The sequence below is a fragment of the Rhinoderma darwinii genome, chromosome 1 (assembly GCF_050947455.1).
Source record: "Rhinoderma darwinii isolate aRhiDar2 chromosome 1, aRhiDar2.hap1, whole genome shotgun sequence".
In the NCBI taxonomy this organism is placed as follows: Eukaryota; Metazoa; Chordata; class Amphibia; order Anura; family Rhinodermatidae; genus Rhinoderma; species Rhinoderma darwinii.
Window position 1 is genome coordinate 649,799,663 of NC_134687.1, and position 20,006 is coordinate 649,819,668.

The 20,006-nt window shown below is 41.7% G+C and overlaps 2 protein-coding genes and 1 pseudogene across 3 annotated transcripts in view; all 3 read right to left on the minus strand.

The window, feature by feature from the left end:
• Positions 1–20,006, minus strand: part of LOC142698297 (uncharacterized) — a 617,727-nt pseudogene that overhangs the window by 569,664 nt on the left and 28,057 nt on the right.
• LOC142675554 (oocyte zinc finger protein XlCOF29-like) overlaps positions 1–20,006 on the minus strand; it is a 445,104-nt gene that overhangs the window by 392,410 nt on the left and 32,688 nt on the right. The gene's annotated exons all lie outside the window — the stretch shown is intronic.
• LOC142673262 (uncharacterized) lies at positions 3,552–18,225 on the minus strand. Its single transcript, XM_075847188.1, has 4 exons — positions 18,146–18,225; positions 7,569–7,666; positions 7,293–7,404; positions 3,552–4,002 (listed from the first exon to the last, which is right to left on the minus strand). The coding sequence occupies exons 1-4, from the start codon at positions 18,153–18,155 to the stop codon at positions 3,596–3,598; spliced, it is 627 nt and encodes a 208-aa protein (XP_075703303.1). The 5' UTR covers positions 18,156–18,225; the 3' UTR covers positions 3,552–3,595.

The window sequence follows — 20,006 nt, forward strand, 5'->3', positions numbered from 1 at the left end:
CCATGATTCTGCAAATAGGAAGAAATCGCATACCGATATGTCAATTATTATTCTTAGCCTGGTTAGAAATTACAGCAAAGTGGCTCTCCTCAGCTCTCCCATTCGTAAAAGCTTGGGAGGCGAGAGTAAACAAATGTATTCACATTGAGCATAGATTTTCCTGTTGAAAAGGGAATAATATACTCGTTACGGATTAATGGGATCCTTGGATTAAGAAATTTCCAATTATGAAGTTTTAATATGTTTTCTAGTTTCCTATCTTTTTTTTAAATGTAATTTAATAATTTTTTTTTTTTAATTTCTTTTATTTTTTATTTTCTTTTTTTTATATATATTTTCCCAGCACAGGATCTTGTGGTAATTTGGGGTGCTGGGAAAAAAACAACAAAAATAACCTGTTGTTATCTACATTACAGCGCCTATCAGATTAGGTAGGAGATAGGGAACTTATAAACTGGTGACAGCCTCTTTAAGCTAAAAAATAACATACAATATGATGAAATACTAGAATATGAGAGAGCATTGAGAGAGTGAAACTTCGCTGTCTGATGTTCTGTTGATTAAAACCCTTTTTTTTTTTTTACTTGGGTGCTGCTTCCCTACTATCCTTTTCTACATTACATGGGGAGAAAGTCGCTCCTTTCAAGCCCTGCACCAACCGCAAGGTTTTTTCTTGACTACAGTGATGATCCTCACAAGTTGCTTTTTTAGATCTATATATATATATATATATATATATATATATATATATATATATATAATGGTATGACTGGTACTAAGGTGGCTGCTCAGGGTAGAAGCTCGTAAGTTTGCAGGCCAGTTCCCTATCAGAGGGTTCGGTGGGGCATCCGTGTCACAGACTTTGTGCAAGTCTTTTGCGCTGTGCTAGATACCCAGAGAGGAGACCGAAGCCACAGTAGTATGCAGCAGGTTGCGTGGAGCGTAGGAGAGGCCTTTGATTACCTATTACTCCTGGAACGTGTGGGGGGCAGGGGGGGCCATGCCACTGAGAGGTTCTCACTGCAAACGGTGAAGGCGGGCCACTGGTTGCCGCTCCAATATCTGTGAGCTGCCGGTCACCGGAGCGGGAAGATAGGATGAACCCTGGGTAGCCCAGGTAGAGCCTCTCTCTGAGATACAAGTGGGGAACTTCATACTTCTATTTATTGACAGTGATACTTCTCTGCTCTCACCTAAATGCATGTGCGATCATCCTGAACGGACAGGCTGATCGCATGTGTAAATAATGAACTTAAAAGAAGGACATGAACAGATGGAACCCGAAGAGTATCCAGTGCGCTTGCGCAGTTTCTGGATGAGTCTGAAACCAGCGCAAGCGCAGAAGAGGGGCCGGAAGTTCAGTATAGTTTAGGCATGAAAGAGTTCAGTCTTCTGCCTGCCAATATCGCGCGCTACTATGGATGAGGGCGGTGTGATGTAGGGGGATAGGATTTTTTTTCACCTGGGGTGTGGCTTTCCTAAACTGGAGTAAAAGGCAGAAGTGCTGAAGAGTTTATATTAGTAAGTGTCTTGTTTTGCCTCCAGCCACATATGAAAGGGAATGTGTCGCTAGAATTTTTTTTTTTTTAGTTAAGCAGTTAGTGTATAAGTGATTAAACATTGTCCTAATTGTCAGGAAATATTATAAATTAGATTCAAATTTATAACATTTCCCAGTGCTGGTCACTAGATGGAGCAATTCCCAAAATTGCAGCATTGGCATGTGGTAAAGCATATTGCTTTATGCTGCAAAATTTGAGAAAACTCACTCGCTCTAGTGAGCTCACAGAATCCCCCCTCCTTTATCCTGGCTAGTGCCAGGAGAAAGGAGGGGATTGAACGTTCAAACCTCCTACACTGTGTGTCGCCATTTTTTGAGCTAACACACAGTGTAGTAGGTTAACATACAGTAGTAAACACACAGTAAAACACGTACATACACAGACCTAACTTACCTGCTCCTGCCGCCGCTCACTCCGGTCCGTCCGCTCCCAGTGCACAAGCCCGGAAGCCGCGACCGGAAGTAGTAATCTTACTGTCCGGCCGCGGCTTCCGGTCCACAAGAAAATGGCGCCGGACGTCTCTCGGCCGAAGACCTTCAATTTGGACTGTGTGGGAGCAGCGCATGTGCCGTTCCCACACAGACGGCGTGCAGCATAGTGGATGGAACGGGCCCCGTTCGCATTCACTATGGGACTGTATGTGCCGTATTCCATGTCTGTATGTGTCGTTAATCGACACATACAGAGATGGGGAAAAAATGGCAGCCCCCATGGACAAGAAAAAGAGAAAAAATAAAAAAAAGTAAAACACAAACACACAAATAAATAAAAAAATGTTTAATAAAACACTAAAAGCAAATTGATATAAAAAAAAATATTTCCGCAACACTCGTCCTTTAAAAGCCTTTCATAGTAAACTGGCCAACCCCTTTTAGGCAAGTTGCCGCAATAAAAACCGAAGTAGCAGACTTTGTGAAAACCAAAATTTGTGTCATTCTCAAAACCTTTGGCCAGTACTGTACAGCTGACACCCGCTGATGATGGTGCAGACTCCGATACATGTACATCGGATTGTGGAAATGCTTTTCCAACATTGCTACGCGGCAGATATCAGGAAAGGTTAAAGGACATTTTAAAATCTGATGTGTCACTTTGTGAGATTAATTTAAACAATGGGGCTGTGTTCACAAGTCCATAATTGGCTGCGTCGCCAAGGGGTTATTGTCTGTGAATAACCGGATGAGTTATAAATATTTTTTTGCTCATAGTTTTTCCCACATTCCAAACAAGATTTTTTTTTATTCTCTCAGGAGTTTAAAAATTGTATTTCCATGAGAACATTTTCCACATATATATATATATATATATATCATCAAAATGACTTCTCCCCTCCGTGAGTTTTCTCATGTCTTACAAGACTTGATTTATCTGTAAAACATTTTCCCACATTCTGAACATGAATACAGCTTCTCTCCTGTGTGACTTCTCTCATGGAAAACAAGAATTGATTTATCTGTAAAGCATTTCCCACATTCTGAACATAAATACGGCTTCTCTCCTGGGTGACTTCTCTCATGTGCAACAAGACTTTATTTTTGTGTAAAACATTTCCCACATTCTGAACATGAATATGGCCTCTCTCCTGTATGAATCATCTGATGTCTAACAAGATGTGATTTATCTGTAAAACATTTCGCACATTCTGAACATGAATATGGCTTCTCTCCTGTGTGACTTCTCTCATGTATAACAAGATGTGATTTGTATGTAAAACATTTCCCACATTCTGAACACGAATATGGCTTCTCTCCTGTGTGACTTCTCTCATGTATAACAAGATGTGATTTGTATGTAAAACATTTCCCACATTCTGAACACGGATATGGCTTCTCTCCTGTGTGACTTCTCTCATGTATAACAAGATATGATTTGTATGTAAAACATTTCCTACATTCTGAACATGAATACAGCTTCTCTCCTGTGTGACTTCTCTCATGGTTAACAAGAATTGATTTATCGGTAAAACATTTCCCACATTCTGAACATGAATACGGCTGCTCTCCTGGGTGACTTCTCTCATGTGCAACAAGACTTTATTTTTGTGTAAAACATTTCCCACATTCTGAACACGAATACGGCTTCTCTCCTGTGTGACTTCTCTCATGTATAGCAAGATGTGATTTGTATGTAAAACATTTCACACATTCTGAACATGAATAAGGCTTCTCCCCTGTGTGAATTTTTCTGTGCTTAAAAAGACCTGAGATTTTTGTGACCTGTTTACCATATTGAAATCTTTTACCCCCTTTCTGAGCTGTACTTGTGGTAATAATCTGGGATTGGTCAATCGAAGGTTCCTCATGATTAGGGGAAATATATAACAGATCTTTACTATGAAGTCCTGGATGTACATTAATGGTAATCAGGTTGTCTCCTGAAGACTGCGGCTTTATATCTTCATCTTCTACTTCATAATTGATCGAGTTCTCATAGGCATCTTCTGTTAGGATTAAAAATGGATTGTGTGATTTTTATATTTTTCAAAACACAAAGTAGACACATTTATGACCTATTAGGCTGCATGCAGTTTTTTTTTTATAGTCAATCAGAAGTGGATCCAGCAGGAAATGCTGCCACAAAAACGGAATGCCTAATTCCAGCCTTATAAATCTTTAAAAAACACTTTAAATGGACTTTTCATTAAAAACGTGTTTTATCCTTGCAAAGTCTGCATGAAGTCACTGCCAATAGGTGACCCTTATCTATAATTTGCTGTCCACCCTCGGTTGTCCTGCATATTCAGTCACTAGTTACAGAGAAGAGTAGACAGACTGCAGAAAATGGGGACGCCTCTCTCTGGTAAAGCTCCCTGTACTCATAGCCTGGATGAACTCTCTCATGTAATCCTTGCAGTAGCTTCTTGCATTTCTCTTTGATTTGATAAAAAAATTCCCGAAGTCACAACATTTCTGACTCCCATGTGCACTTTGCACTAGATGTCGAACTTTGCTGCAAGTATTTCTCAATAATAACTAAAAAGTTGCATGTCATGCTAAAAATGTGACTTTTTGCAGAGAATCGCAGGAAATCCTGGAATTATGTCGTGACTTCACAAAAATCACGGCAAAATTGTACAGTTTTGCTGTTATTTGCAAAAATTTTCAAAGCTCTAAAATGCGGGTATGACATCATAACATCGTTGGGGACTGAGGAGCATGACTATTTTGAACTTTTTGATAAAAACATAGGTGCGCTTTAAAATCTATCAATGATTAAGTCCAAGATTCTGGCCTACATCTGGTCACCACTTTTATTACATAAACCTTAAAGGGAATGTGTTGCCAGCAAAACATGTTTTTGTTTTTTTTAATTAAACAGTTAGTGTATAGGTGATTAAACATTGTTCTAATTTTTTTTTTTTTTCACGAGTCAGGAAATATTATAAATTGGATTCAATTTATAATATTTCCCAGCACTGGTCACTAGATGGAGCCATTCCCAAAATTGCAGCATTGCATGTGGTAAAGCAACCACATTGCTTTATGCTGCAAAATTGGGTAAAAATCCCTCGCTCTAGTGAGCTCTCAGAATCCCCCCCTCCTTTATCCTGGCTAGTGCCGGGATAAACGAGGGGTTTGAACGGTCTAACCTCCTACACTGTGTGTCGCCATTTTTTGAGCTAACACACAGTGTAGAAGGTTAACATACAGTAGTAGTAAACACACTGAAACACGAACATACATAGAAATAACTTACCTGCTCCAGTCGCCGCCGCTCCCTCCGGTCCATCCGCTCCGTCTGCTGCCGCTGCTCCATGTGCACAAGTCCGGAAGCCGCGACCGGAAGAAGTAATCTTACTGTCCGGCCGCGACTTCCGGTCCACAGGAAAATGGCGCCGGACGCCGCGCATTTCAAATTGAACTGTGTGGGAGCGGCGCATGCGCCGTTCCCACACAGCGGCGTACACGAAAGTGGATGGAACGGGCCCCGTTCGCAGTCCCTATGGGACTGGAGCTGCCGTATTCCATGTCTGTATGTGTCGTTAAATGACACATACAGAAATGGAAAAAAAAATGGCAGCCCCCATAGGGAAGAAAAGGTGTAAAAAAAGTAACACACAAACACACAAATTAATCCAAACGTTTTTAATAAAGCACTAACATCTTTAAAAAAAAAAATTGGGTGACACTGTTCCTTTAACTTACAAAACCAATTACCCTGTCTGACAATCCCACCTGTCCTCTGCCAACACATTTGACCCTTTAATACCAATTGGGAATCACTTTATTACAAGAACCTAACATTGTCATTGACAATCTAATCTTGGCCACAGATAATGCGTCATGACACAAAGCACACGTCAGGCTGAATTCACGAACATGACAATGAGGTCTGTATATCCTAATTGCTGCACAGTCACCGGATCTCAATTTTATAGAACATCTTTAGGATGTAGTGGAATATACAGAGTGAGGTTATCAATCAGAATCCGTAATGAAGGTTTCCACTACATTGTAGTATAATTTCACTAAGAATTCAGGCTGCTCTAAGGGGAAAGAGGGTCCTATCAAGTACTAATAAGAAGGACATCGTGGAGTGGCCTCTGAGTGCAGGTGATCATCACTGAAACATCTTTGTATGTACAAGAATTACAAGTGAAATATGAGCTTCCTAATAATCATGGATCTGGAAGATTAGATTACCCTCAAATAGAAAAAAAAATCCCCTTGTAACTTGTGTGCAGAGTTGTCATGGGGAACTTGTGTGTTTTCTAATAGTTCCTCAATTCTTGTCCCGGTCCCATATTAAATATAGAACGATAATGAGGATCTTTCTTCTCAGCTGTTATTATTTGGGCATTAGTAATGGTTGTACCAAATAAATTTAAAAAAGTATCAAAATGCATGTTTTTTGTTGTTGACTATAACAAAATGTTGTTTAACCCTTTCCCGCAAAATGTAAGCGATTGGCGGTATGTAGTTCCTCCACAATGTACTGACATTTATAGTAAATTCAGACGCGGCAGATTTGTTACAGAAACTTCTACAGCGGTGACTCAGGTGAATAGAATAGTTTCTGTGCATCAATTTCTGAAAGCCTCATACCGAGGAATGGAAATAGTCGCAGAAATTTGCAATAAATATGCTGCGCGTCAATTATTGAGTTCTAAATACGCCATAAAATTCACGCGTGTTTTACAAGCGCTTCATCTGGAGTATTTTGGGGGTTTTTTATTCATACATTTGTAAAAAAAATTCTGCAGTTTTTCAGATTCTATAGAGAAGCAGGCTGCGTTTTGAAAAATATGCCACGGAAGCAAAACACCGAAGTGCAGAAAAAAAAAACCACAAAAAAAAAAAACACCCATTGTGTGCAGTGCATGTTATCGTTTACTACAAATTCTCATGCAATAACTGCCTGAAAAAAAAAAAAAAAAAAGTCAGGAAAAACGGCACAAAAAAAAAGACACATAGTGCAAAGCCGGAAATGTCAACGAGAGCCGCTTATCAGCAGTGATCTCGGTGCTCAAGTAGTTAAACTGGGTTTTCTCAGATCCCGGCTGTTAGTACAGCTGTTAATCGCAGCGGATGCCCCCAAAATCTGACTAAGCCTAGTGCATGACCGGATCCATAGATCACCTTGTAGAGAACTTCTATGTGCAGTCACAGCTCCCTCAGGTCCTGCACTATGTATAACACATTGTCTGACGTGTTACTGTAATGTAGAACTAAGGGGGAACCTCACCTTAACAAACCTCCCAATTCACTTTCTAAATTCATTATTACTGACCTGTGGTAACACCTCCTGGAATTTCCTCCTCCACTTCACTGTTACATGGTTGATCGCCCCTCACCCGCTCTTCTTCTTCATCCTCTGCTTTATTATTAGTCAGATCTTCCCCCTGATTTCAAATATGTTACAATTCAGTACAATACAGCAGAGTGGGAAGAATCTAACAGATCAACATAAGAAACCACCAAAATCTATGACCCCATCTATGACCGCAGGACCAAAAAGCTCCACACCACCCTATATAGATCTGGTATAGGGCTCGGCTTCTTCTACCTGATGATTCTCTGGGACATTGTGATTTTCCTCTGGACAGTCCTGGGAATACAGAGGACTGGGACATCTCTCTGGTGGATTTCTCCTACTGGATCCATCTATAGGAAACACACAGTGATGGAATAGATTATTTACATGTGTTGATGAGATGATGGGAGTAGTATCTAGGTGATCCTCAAAACAGGTTTGTCTTTACAACTAATGAACATCCCCCCTCCTTACACTGCTGATCAGCCACTACATCCGTCTCCTCTTCTGCTTCATCTGTTTTTTTTTGTTTTATTAAAGAGTAAGGAGGGATTCACACGAACGTGTATTGGGTCCGTGCGGGCCGCGTGGTTTTCACGCGCCACGCACAGACCAATACAAGTCTATGGGGCAGTACAGACAGTCCGTGCTTTTTGCGCAGCGTTTGTCAGCTGCGCAAAAAGCGCGACATGCTCAATATCTCCGCGTATTTCGCGCATCACGCACCCATTGAAGTCAATGGGTGCGTGAAAACCACGCAGGTCGCACGGAAGCACTTACATAGTTACATAGTTACATAGTTAGTACGGCTGAAAAAAGACACATGTCCATCAAGTTCAACCAAGGGAAGGGAAAAGGGAACGGAAAAATTTCTACACATAGGAGCAAATATTTTTTTGTTCTAGGAAATTATCTAACCCTTTTTTAAAGCCATCTACTGTCCCTGCTGTGACCAGCTCCTGCGGTAGGCTATTCCATAAATTCACAGTTCTCACTGTAAAGAAGCCTTGTCGCCTCTGCAGCTTGAACCTTTTTTTCTCCAGACGGAGGGAGTGCCCCCTTGTTTTTTGAGGGGGTTTTACAAGGAACAGGATTTCACCATATTTTTTGTATGTGCCATTAATATATTTATATAAGTTAATCATGTCCCCCCTTAGTCGTCTTTTTTCAAGGCTAAATAGGTTTAATTCTTTCAATCTTTCCTCATAACTTAAATTCTCCATGCCCCTTATTAGCTTCGTTGCTCTTCTTTGTATTTTTTCCAACTCCAGGGCATCCTTTCTATGAACTGGAGCCCAGAACTGAACTGCATATTCTAGATGAGGCCTCACTAATGCTTTGTAAAGTGGCATTATTACATCCCTGTCCCGCGAGTCCATGCCTCTTTTAATACACGACAATATCCTGCTGGCCTTTGAAGCAGCTGATTGACACTGCATGCTGTTATTGAGTTTATGATTTACAAGTACACCCAGATCCTTCTCAACAAGTGAATCCGCCAGTGTAGCGCCCCCTAGGACATATGATGCATGCAGGTTGTTGGTACCAAGATGCATAACTTTACATTTATCTACATTAAACTTCATTTGCCAAGTGGACGCCCAAACACTTAGTTTGTTTAAATCTGCCTGTAATTCATGAACATCTTCCATAGTCTGAACTATATTACATAGCTTGGTGTCATCTGCAAAAATAGAAATAGTGCTATTAATCCCTTCCTCTATATCATTAATAAATAAGTTGAATAATAGTGGTCCCAGCACTGAACCCTGGGGTACACCACTTATAACCGGTGACCATTCAGAGTAGGAATCATTGACCACAACTCTCTGGATACGGTCCTTGAGCCAATTCTCAATCCAATTACAAACTATATTTTCTAAACCTATAGTCCTTAATTTACCCATTAGGCGTCTATGGGGGACAGTGTCAAATGCCTTTGCAAAGTCCAAAAACACTAAATCCACAGCGGCCCCTCTGTCTAGACTTCTGCTCACCTCTTCATAAAAACAGATTAGGTTAGTTTGACAACTTCTGTCCTTAGTAAAACCGTGCTGGCTGTCACTTATAATGCTATTTATTGTCACATAATCCTGTATATAGTCCCTCAATAGCCCCTCAAACATTTTCCCCACGATGGATGTTAAGCTTACTGGTCTATAATTACCCGGGGAAGACCTAGAGCCCTTTTTGAAAATAGGCACCACATTTGCCCTGCGCCAGTCCCTTGGCACTATACCAGTCACTAGAGATTCTCTGAATATTATGAAAAGGGGGACAGAAATAACTGAACTAAGCTCTTTAAGAATTCTAGGGTGTAACCCATCTGGTCCCGGAGCCTTGTGCACATTTATTTTATTTAATTTAGCTTGGACCATCTCTACATTCATCCAATTCAGTATATCAACTGATATATTAACAGAACTGGCACCGGCTACATCAGCTGCTCTTTCTTCTGTTGTATATACAGAGCTAAAGAACCCATTTAGTAACTCTGCCTTCTCTTGATCCCCTGTGATCAACTCCCCATTACCATTATCTAGGGGTCCTACATGTTCAGACCTTGGCTTTTTTGCATTTATATGCTTGAAGAATTTTTTAGGATTTGTTTTACTATCCTTGGCCACCTGCCTTTCATTTTGTATTTTTGCTAATTTTATTACATTTTTACAGATTTTATTAAGCTCTTTATATTTTACAAAGGCTACAGCTGTACCCTCAGATTTGTATTTTTTAAATGCCCTTTTTTTGTCATGTATTGCCCCTTTCACAGAAGGTGTAAGCCATGTGGGGTTTAATTTGAGTCGTTTATACTTATTACCTGTAGGAATAAATTTTGCACTATAATAACTCAAAGTAGATTTGAAAATCTCCCATTTATCATTTGTTCCATTATTTGACATTAGTTCTTCCCAGTCTATATCCTGAATTGCCGCCCTCATCCTGGGGAAATTGACTTTCTTAAAATTAAATGTTTTTGCCCTCCCAGCCTGCGTTTGTTTTTTACAGTATAGGTAAAATGTAACTATATTATGATCACTGTTACCGAGGTTTTCACGAACATTGACATTCCCAACAAGATCTGCATTATTAGAAATGACCAGATCCAACAGAGCTTCACCTCTAGTCGGGTCTTCCACAAACTGGCCCATAAAATTTTCCTGCAATAGGTTGAGGAAATGTCTCCCCTTTGCAGTTGAAGCCGAACCATGACACCAATTAATATCCCGGAAATTAAAATCTCCCATTATCACTACAGTACCCGCCTGTGCAGCCCGCTCCATCTGTTTATATATCTGACCTTCCATCTCCTCAGTTATATTGGGGGGTCTATAGATTACACCAAAAGTAATTTTTTCAGTGTTTACCTCCCTTTCTAGTTCCACCCACAAGGTTTCAACCTCCTCACAGTCTTGACCCACTATTGTCTCTTTCACACTCACCTTCATATCGCTTCTCACATACAGACATACACCACCACCTTTCCTATTTGTCCTGTCTTTACGAAAAAGTGTAAAACCCTGTAGATTTACAGCCCAGTCATGTGAAGAGTCCAGCCATGTTTCAGCAACACCAACTATATCTATATTTTCTTCCAGTATCAAGGCCTCCAGCTCCCCCATTTTGCTTGCTAGACTTCTGGCATTTGTGAACATACACTTTAACTTGCCTGTCAGTTTTTCACTTTTATTATCAGAAATGTGATTTGACATTAATCGGTCCTTTTTATTTACACTGATGTTTTGTAACGAAAGGATCTCCTTATCTTGTTGTCTAGTCCTCTCCCCACATTCTGTTTCTCCCCCCACCAATATAGTCTGACCCCTCTCTAACCTGGCTACCCCTTTTTTTTCTACATTGACCTCCCTCCTCAGCCCTAGTTTAAATACTCCGCCACCCCAGCTAGAATTCTCTCCCCCAGCACAGAGGACCCCCTTCCATTTAGGTGCAAATCATCTGCAGAATACAGTTTGTACCCCAATGAAAAGTCAGCCCAGTGCTCTAGGAACCCAAATCCTTCTCCTCTACACCAAGACTTCAGCCATGCATTTAACTCCCTAAGCTCCCGCTGTCTTTCCTGTGATGCGCATGGCACAGGCAGTATTCCTGAGAATACAACCTTGGAGGTCCTTCCCTTCAGCTTGTAGCCTAGTTCTTTAAAATTATTCTTAAGGCTCCTCCACCTACCATTTATTCTGTCGTTGGTACCGACATGGACCACGACAGCTGGATCATCACCAGCCCCTCCCAGCAATTTGTCCACCCGTTCCACCACATGCCGAACCCTGGCACCAGGGAGACAGCAAACCATTCGGTTGAGGCGGTCTTGGCGACAAATTATTCTATCCGTCTTCCTGATTATAGAATCCCCTACAACTATCAATTGTCTTGGCTTGCCTGCATTACCATCCCGCCGACTACTAGCTGGGCTGTTCTCCCGGCTGTTAGGGAGATCAGTATCCACTAGGGCTGCCTTTTCTGAGACTGACACCCTCGCATCATCACCCAACCTGGCAATTTTGCTTGGAATGCCAGAAACCGGATCGGCCTTCCTTGTCTTTGACCCCTTTCTACTGCCCCTAACTACATTAACCCAGCTACTTACCTGATCCTGCTCACCCATGTCTTCACCCTCCAGTTCTAACCCACTAACTGCATGCTCTGTGAGCAGCAAGCTCCGCTCAAAATTGTCTATCCTCCTCAGTGTTGCATTCTGCTCCTCCAGATCTCTAATACGAGCTTCCAGGTGAACAACATGCTCACATCTGCCACAGAGATATTCACCCTGGAACTCCGGCTCCAGTCGTGTATACATATGACAAACTGTGCACTGAAGAAAACCTCCAATCTTGCTATCCATTATCCAAGTTACACCAAAACAGCGAACAATTGTCAAAGAAAAAGAAGAGTACTTACTGGGGCTTCAACTCCTCTTTTCAACTCCGGTTTTAGAACTCCACTTAGTTCACAAGCCACTTAAACCACCAAGCTCAGAAAGAGCAAGCTCAAAATGAGGTCTGCTGACTAATTTATACCACCTGTGTCCAGTTAACCCCTTCCCCCTCGTCAGCTGTTCAGCTGGAACGAATCTGCAAGGGAAAAAAAAAAATAAAACATTTACAAATTTTTTTTTTTTTTTAAATTGTGTGAGTTTTTGCTATCTTCTATTTGCTAGCAATCAAAACAGATTCACAAACACAGAAATACAGCAACACAATACAGAAGTACAGCAACACAATCCGGTTTTAGAACTCCACTTAGTTCACAAGCCACTTAAACCACCAAGCTCAGAAAGAGCAAGCTCAAAATGAGGTCTGCTGACTAATTTATACCACCTGTGTCCAGTTAACCCCTTCCCCCTCGTCAGCTGTTCAGCTGGAACGAATCTGCAAGGGAAAAAAAAAAATAAAAAATTTACAAATTTTTTTTTTTTTTTAAATTGTGTGAGTTTTTGCTATCTTCTATTTGCTAGCAATCAAAACAGATTCACAAACACAGAAATACAGCAACACAATACAGAAGTACAGCAACACAATCCGGTTTTAGAACTCCACTTAGTTCACAAGCCACTTAAACCACCAAGCTGAAACAGCGCACCAGCTGTCAAAAGGATGAATGTAAACAGAAAAGCACCACGTGCTTTTCTGTTTCCAAACATCCAAACGGAGTGTCTTTGAGATAAGCGAACCCGGACAACCGAACCGAACTTCACCGGGTTCGGCCGAACTCGGCAAAAAAAATTCCGGTACGCGACGTCAGGAGATAGTCACTGTCCAGGGTGCTGAAAGAGTTAAACTGTTTCAGCACCATGGACAGTGACTTCCGATCCCAATATACATGAACCTGTAAAAAAAAAAAAAAGAAGTTCTGACTTACCGATAACTCCCGGCTTCTTCCTCCAGTCTGACCTCCCGGGATGACAATTCAGTCCAAGTGACAGCTCCAGCCAATCACAGGCCAAGCACAGGCTGCAGCGGTCACATGGACTGCCGCGTCATCCAGGGAGGTGGGGCCCGATGTCAAGAGAGGCGCGTCACCAAGGACGCGTCACCAAGGCAACGGCCGGGAGGGAAGTTCTCGGTAAGTACGAACTTTTACTTTTTTTTTAACAGGTTTCTTGATATTGTGTTCGGCATTCACTGTCGAGGGTGCTGAAAGAGTTACTGCCGATCAGTTAGCTCTTTCAGCACCTTGGACAGTGACGGGCGTCGACTAGCCTCATCTCTATGATGGCGGCTGCGCGAAAATCACGCAGCCGTGCATCATACACGGATGACACATGCAGCTGTCAAGTGGTTTTTGCGCGCGCAAAACGCTGCGTTGTTTGCGCGCGCAAAAACGCAACGTTCGTCTGAATCTGCCCTAACAGTGCCTTGCACAAAAGCATAACAACCTTACAATATCAAAAATATTACATCATATCCATAATATTGAGTACAGATATCAAATTTACAGCGTACATGAAATATTAAAAGCAGAAAAGCAACATGCAGTGTGCATACATATCAGTTTACATACAAACAGCATAGTACCTCAAAATTAACCAAATCTCTCAGTGGATAATGCCTTATGTTAACAAATCATCTCTAAGATCAACATATCTATGCGGAGAGTACTGTGTAAGCGGCGAATCGCACTACTGTCCCCAAACCTTAGGAAATTTCTCCACACATATGCCTATACATCAGTCTGGGGCCTCATGCACATGAATGTAAAAACGGCCGTAATTACGGGCCCATGGACTTCTATTGGCCACGGGTACCTTCCCGTTTGCTTACGGGACGGTGCCCGGGCCGTTGAAAAATATGGAACATGTCCTATTTCAGGCCGTAATTACGGCACGTGCAGGCCCATAGAAGTCTTTGGGGCTCCCGTAATTACGGGAGCGTTGCTAGGCGACGTCAGGGGATAGTCACTGTTCAGGGTGCTGAAAGAGTTAACTGATCAGCAGTAACTCTTTCAGCACCCGGGACAGTGACTACCGCTGGAGTTAATAGTATTAAAAGTTAACTTACCCAGAACTCCCTGCTTCTTCCTCCAGTCTGGCCTCCCGGGATGACGTTTTATCCCATGTGACCGCTGCAGCCAATCACAGGCCAATCACAGGCTGCAGTGCTCAGATTTACTGGCGCGTCATCCAGGGAGTTTGGACTGGATGTCAAAAGAGAGACGCGTCACCAAGACAACGGCGGGGGTACGTATGAACTTCTTTTACTTTCAATCGCAGCGGACCCATTTTCTCTGCACTAATCCGCAGCCCCTTCTCTCGGGTCCATAAATACTGGTGGAATACGGGTCGAATACGTGTGACAAAGGACCCGTATTTACGCCAGTATTTACGGTAGGAAAAAAATAGGTTTGTGTGCATGAGGCCTGACATATGAGAGCATAGAATTGACCAAGGACTTCCATTGAGAAAGAGTAGGAGGTCTGGGACCCATCCACCGGAGAGCTATGGATTTGAGAGCCATAAACAATACCTCCTTCAAAAATATTCTAGTATGGCTAGACCATATGTCCTCAGATACAATCCCAAACAAGCATAATAGAGGTGAAACTGAAATTGGAAATTGTAGAACCCCAGTAAGCAGCATTACAACATCTTCCCAGAATGAATGTATCCACGAACACATCCATATCATATGCCAGAAGTCTGCTCCAGAAGCTCCACATCTATGACACTCAGTGGTAGGACACCTACCAATTTTATTGAGCCTGACTGGTGTCAAGTAACTTTGAAGTATAATAAAAAGTTGTGTCATTCTATTAGCTGCTGGGGACACCAATAAATGGGAGTTTAAGATATCCTTCCATATCTCAGTGTCTATATCAGGAATAAGTCCTTTCCACTTAGCCTCCACTACCAATGGAGCAGCCGCCAATTTAGATTGTATGAGGAAAGAGTAGAAAGCTGAAATTAAACCTCTAGGGCCCTGCGATTTGAAAACCCCAAATGAGGGGAAAGTTAGATATACTCCGTCCTGCCTGAGGAAATTGAGACTGAAGGGCATGTCCGATCTGTAAAAGCGTGTAGAAGGCATCCCTTGGGATACCAAAATCCTCCTGTATTTGTGCAAATGTCTTCACATGACCCTCAGCATATAAATCCCCAACACATTTCACACCATGTCCCACCCAAAACTGTGGAGCCAATGAGGCCGTCATATGCACCAGAGAGGGACTATACCACAAAGACTGCTCAGAGACAACATCAGTAAATGCAATCAGTTTTTTTTGTAGCATTCCACACCTGCGCAGCAATTCTATGTAATGGTAGCAACTTCCTCCGAGAGTGAGGCATACCTTCCAGAACAGGCCACAAGTTGGGCATATCCAAATAAAAAGCAAGGTAATGTTCTCTGTTAGGTAAAATATCTAGACTAACCTATGTGTTAAGATAACGTAATTGGCCTGACAAATAGTATAGGTAGAAGTCTGGAAGTGATGTTCCTCCTAATAATTCAGGACTCTGAAGAGAAGTCAATTTAATTTTCGACCTATTTGAGCCCCAAATAAAGGAAAGCAAAAGAGCATGTACGTTTTTAAAGAATGACAACGGTATTGGCACCGCTATGTGTTCCAGCATATAAAGACATTTGGGAAGTATAATCATTTTTATCAAATTAATGCGTCCTGTAACCGCCAAGGGTAACAGACTCCAAATTTTAAACTTGTCCTTTACATAATCCAATAAAGAATATATATTATTACATTAGTAGGAAGAAAGAAAAGGCTGGCACTGTTGAACCAGTGACAATTGGAATTGGAGAATATCGAATGGCTTCTTTTCCTTAATGGATTTTAGCAGATAAGTTGCCCCGGAGGTGCTCATCGAAAAGTACAGCACAAACCAACTTGATATAAACGTATAGGAATTATCGAGGCACTCACCGGACTTGCAACACAGTTACTTTATTCAAAAGATCTCGGTCGGGATGTGGAATTGGCCTACGGCCGTTTCACGTGCGTACACGCTTTCTCAAGGCCCTGGCGTCACTTCCTTTACCTGCCTTTTTATTCACAAATCAGTATAGACTGTTACGTAACAGGATAATAATACAAAAAGACAGGGAACTGCACAATATGCATTTGTGAATGATGCACCATAATTATATCAAGTTAAAATAACAATATATTAATATTTATTTTTATTAATTACATTATTTAAAAACAAGGTTTACATTATAAAGGAGCTTAGGTCGTTTCGGTCATTGAGACCGAGAGGTCCTAGCGCTCGTCTGTGAAATTATCTCTGCCTCCTTTTGCAACAGAGTTTTATGTCTGTCTCCTCCAGACAATAGCGGCTTAATGTGAACTATGCCCACGAATCGCATACATCGTGTGTTATTTTCATGTTTTTCCTGCATGTGTTGTATCAACTTAGGGCATCCCTCACCTGTAATTAATGATATTATATGTTCACGGAACCTTATATACATGGGTCGTATAGTTTTTCCTATATAAAATCTCTCACAATTACAGATCACTGCATATACCACATATTGAGTTCTACAGGTTATCAGCTCATTAATTTCAAATGCAAAGCCCCCTAAATTAAGGTTCCTAGTGCGTATAATGGAATTGCAATAATTGCATTGTCCACATTTATGATTCCCTTTCGGTCCTATGGCTGACAGCCAGTTCTCATTTCCCTTTTCTCTTTGGAAAAAGCGGCCCCTGACCAATATATCCTTTAAATTCCTACATCTACGAAAAGTTATTATTGGTTTTTTAACTGCGACTTCCATAAGTAGCATGGCCCAATCCATCTGTACCTCTGATTCACATCTTTAACCTCAACCTTAATATCAATCAGATTTTCACCCTAAACAGACAAGAAAAAAAAAAGAAAAATGAACTTAGGTTCAATGAATTTATAGCAGAGGTGTAGTTTAGATCTCCAGCACCCGGGCAACGATTCAATTCCCCCCCTAACATCTCATTCTCCCTCGCCATGTTTACTTTCTCTACCAATCAATGAGGTGTAATTTTTTTTATGTAACTCGAGTATAAAACCATTTGTACATTTTACAAGCGATATAGTTCTAGAAGGGAGTAACCATAACAATAAATGAAAATAAAGTAAATTAAAGAGGTCAGTGCCGGACTACAACAGATTGTATAACGGAGTCTAATGAGACTGCATGGTGACATAATGAACAGCCTTGTCTCGTAGATAGTGTCACACAACCCCCTATTGTAGATACTGCCACACACCCTTGTAGATACTGCCACACACCCCCTTGTAGATACTGCTATAAAAACAGCCCCTCCTTGCAGATACTGCCACACAGCCCCCATTGTAGATACTGCTAGTAAACCTACAAAAGACCTCTAAGAAAGGGAAGCGGGGGGTCCCCAAGAAACTATAGAGACAACCGAGAAGCAATGAAGCACGGGGGATAACACACCCCAATGAATGATATTCAAAATATAATAGTCACGTATTGTAAAAGAATATATAGATCTTTATTAATAAATAACAATACATGGTATCACATAAAATACAATAAACATACAAACAAACAAACATATGGAGAGCAGCAGCACGGTAGACTGATAAGTATACCAAAGGGTTAAGCAAACCTGACCCAGCTCAGAGTCTACCATCCAAAGTCAAATCCCAAAATAGAAGATAAATAATAGATATTTGTTGTAGGAATGAATATATCAAGAGATGCTATGGAGACTGCATAATATGTAAGGAACAATAATCTGCTATATAGCTCTGGAGATATGTAACGAAAAATGTGAAGAGAACCAAGCAGGAAAATGGCAGTAACAGCAACATCAAATGATATCCTAATATTAAAAGAGAACACACATACCTAGGGACATGATGGGAGAGAGCTGAGATGGAACACAGGAGCAAAAACGCCTCGACGCGCGTTTCGCCACGGACTGGCTTCGTCCATAGCATCTCTTGATATATTCATTCCTACAACACATATCTATTATTTATCTTCTATTTTGGGATTTGACTTTGGATGGTAGACTCTGAGCTGGGTCAGGTTTGCTTAACCCTTTGGTATACTTATCAGTCTACCGTGCTGCTGCTCTCCATATGTTTGTTTGTATGTTTATTGTATTTTATGTGATACCATGTATTGTTATTTATTAATAAAGATCTATATATTCTTTTACAATACGTGACTATTATATTTTGAATATCATTCATTGGGGTGTGTTATCCCCCGTGCTTCATTGCTTCTCGGTTGTCCCCATTGTAGATACTGCCACAGACACCCCTAGTAGATAGTACTACACCCCCCTTGTAGATAGTGCCAAACACCCCCCTGTAGATAGTGCCACACGCCCTTGTAGATACTGCTGCACAGCCTCCCTTGAAGATACTGCCACACAGCTCCTTTGTAGATAATGCCACACTCCCCCTAGGAGAAAATGGCAAACACCCACCCCAGTAGATAGTGCCACAAACCCCTTGTAGATACTGCCACACTCCCCCCCATGGGATAGTGTCAAACACCTTCCCTGTAGATAGTGCCACACACACCCCCCTTGTAGATAGTGCTATACCCCCCTCCCTGTAGATAGCGCCATTGTGGCTCTCTCTAGGAGTGGAATCCCCGCTCTGCCTTGAGGAGCCCCTGACGTCACTGTCCATATATGGATAGTGACGTCAGGGGCTTCTCCAAGAGCGGAATCCCTGGCCAGAACGTCTGCAACGCTCTGGCCGGGGTTTTTACTCCAGGCGGAGTCCCTAATGTCACTGTCCATATATGGACAGGGGTGTCAGGGGCTTCGTTTAGGAGCGGAATACCCGGCCAAAGCATCGGCAACTCTCTGGCCAGGGATTTCGCTCCAGGAGGAGTGAATGGCAGAGCAGGGATAGTTTCCTGCTCTGCCATAATATTCAATTGTATCTGCGTCCTGAGGAACATGGCAGTTGCCGGGACACGTCTCTGTAAATTTGTGACTCTCCCGGAAAATTCAGGAATGTTGGCAACTATGCCCATGCTGCCAAGCCCGGGACCCCCCTACCTTCTTTTCTATTTGTGCCCGGCGCACATGCCCCGCCTGCCCCCCAGCTTTATAGTCGTATTTTGATGAGAGCTTAGCGCAATCTACCTGATGATTCTTTGGGAGATTGTGATTTTCCTCCGGACAGTCCTGGGAATACAGAGGACTGGGACATCTCCATCCTACTGGATCTACTGGATCAATTTGTAGGAAACACACAGTGACTGAATACATAACTACTGTATATCTGTCTATATATCACACACTTCCCTCTACACCTGCAATTCCATGTTTATTTAATCAAAGTCTAAAGGTCGCGTCCTCAGTTTTGCGGATACAGTTTAAAGTGGTTGCGCGCAGAGGTCATTTATTAAGAGCTCCCTGCCAACCAAAAAAAGTGCATGGAACAATGGCACCTCTGCTTATTAGGGAATTCTACATTTCAAGAGAGGGAACCCACAGTGAAGACCCTCATTTTTTATTAGTCACACAAAGTACCTGTATTAAGGAAAACAACTACTCGAAGTTCTCTCTGCACAAGGGATGGGAAATCACTGAGGTGTTGGAGGAAGTTCTACGGTTTTATAACACCAAGTTTGCTTTTACATGGTGCGGTTATGAAGAATGAGAAAATAAAAATATATGATTACATTTAGTTAATTGGTTTTCAGTGAGCCCATGACCGCACCATTAGGACAGGAAACAGAA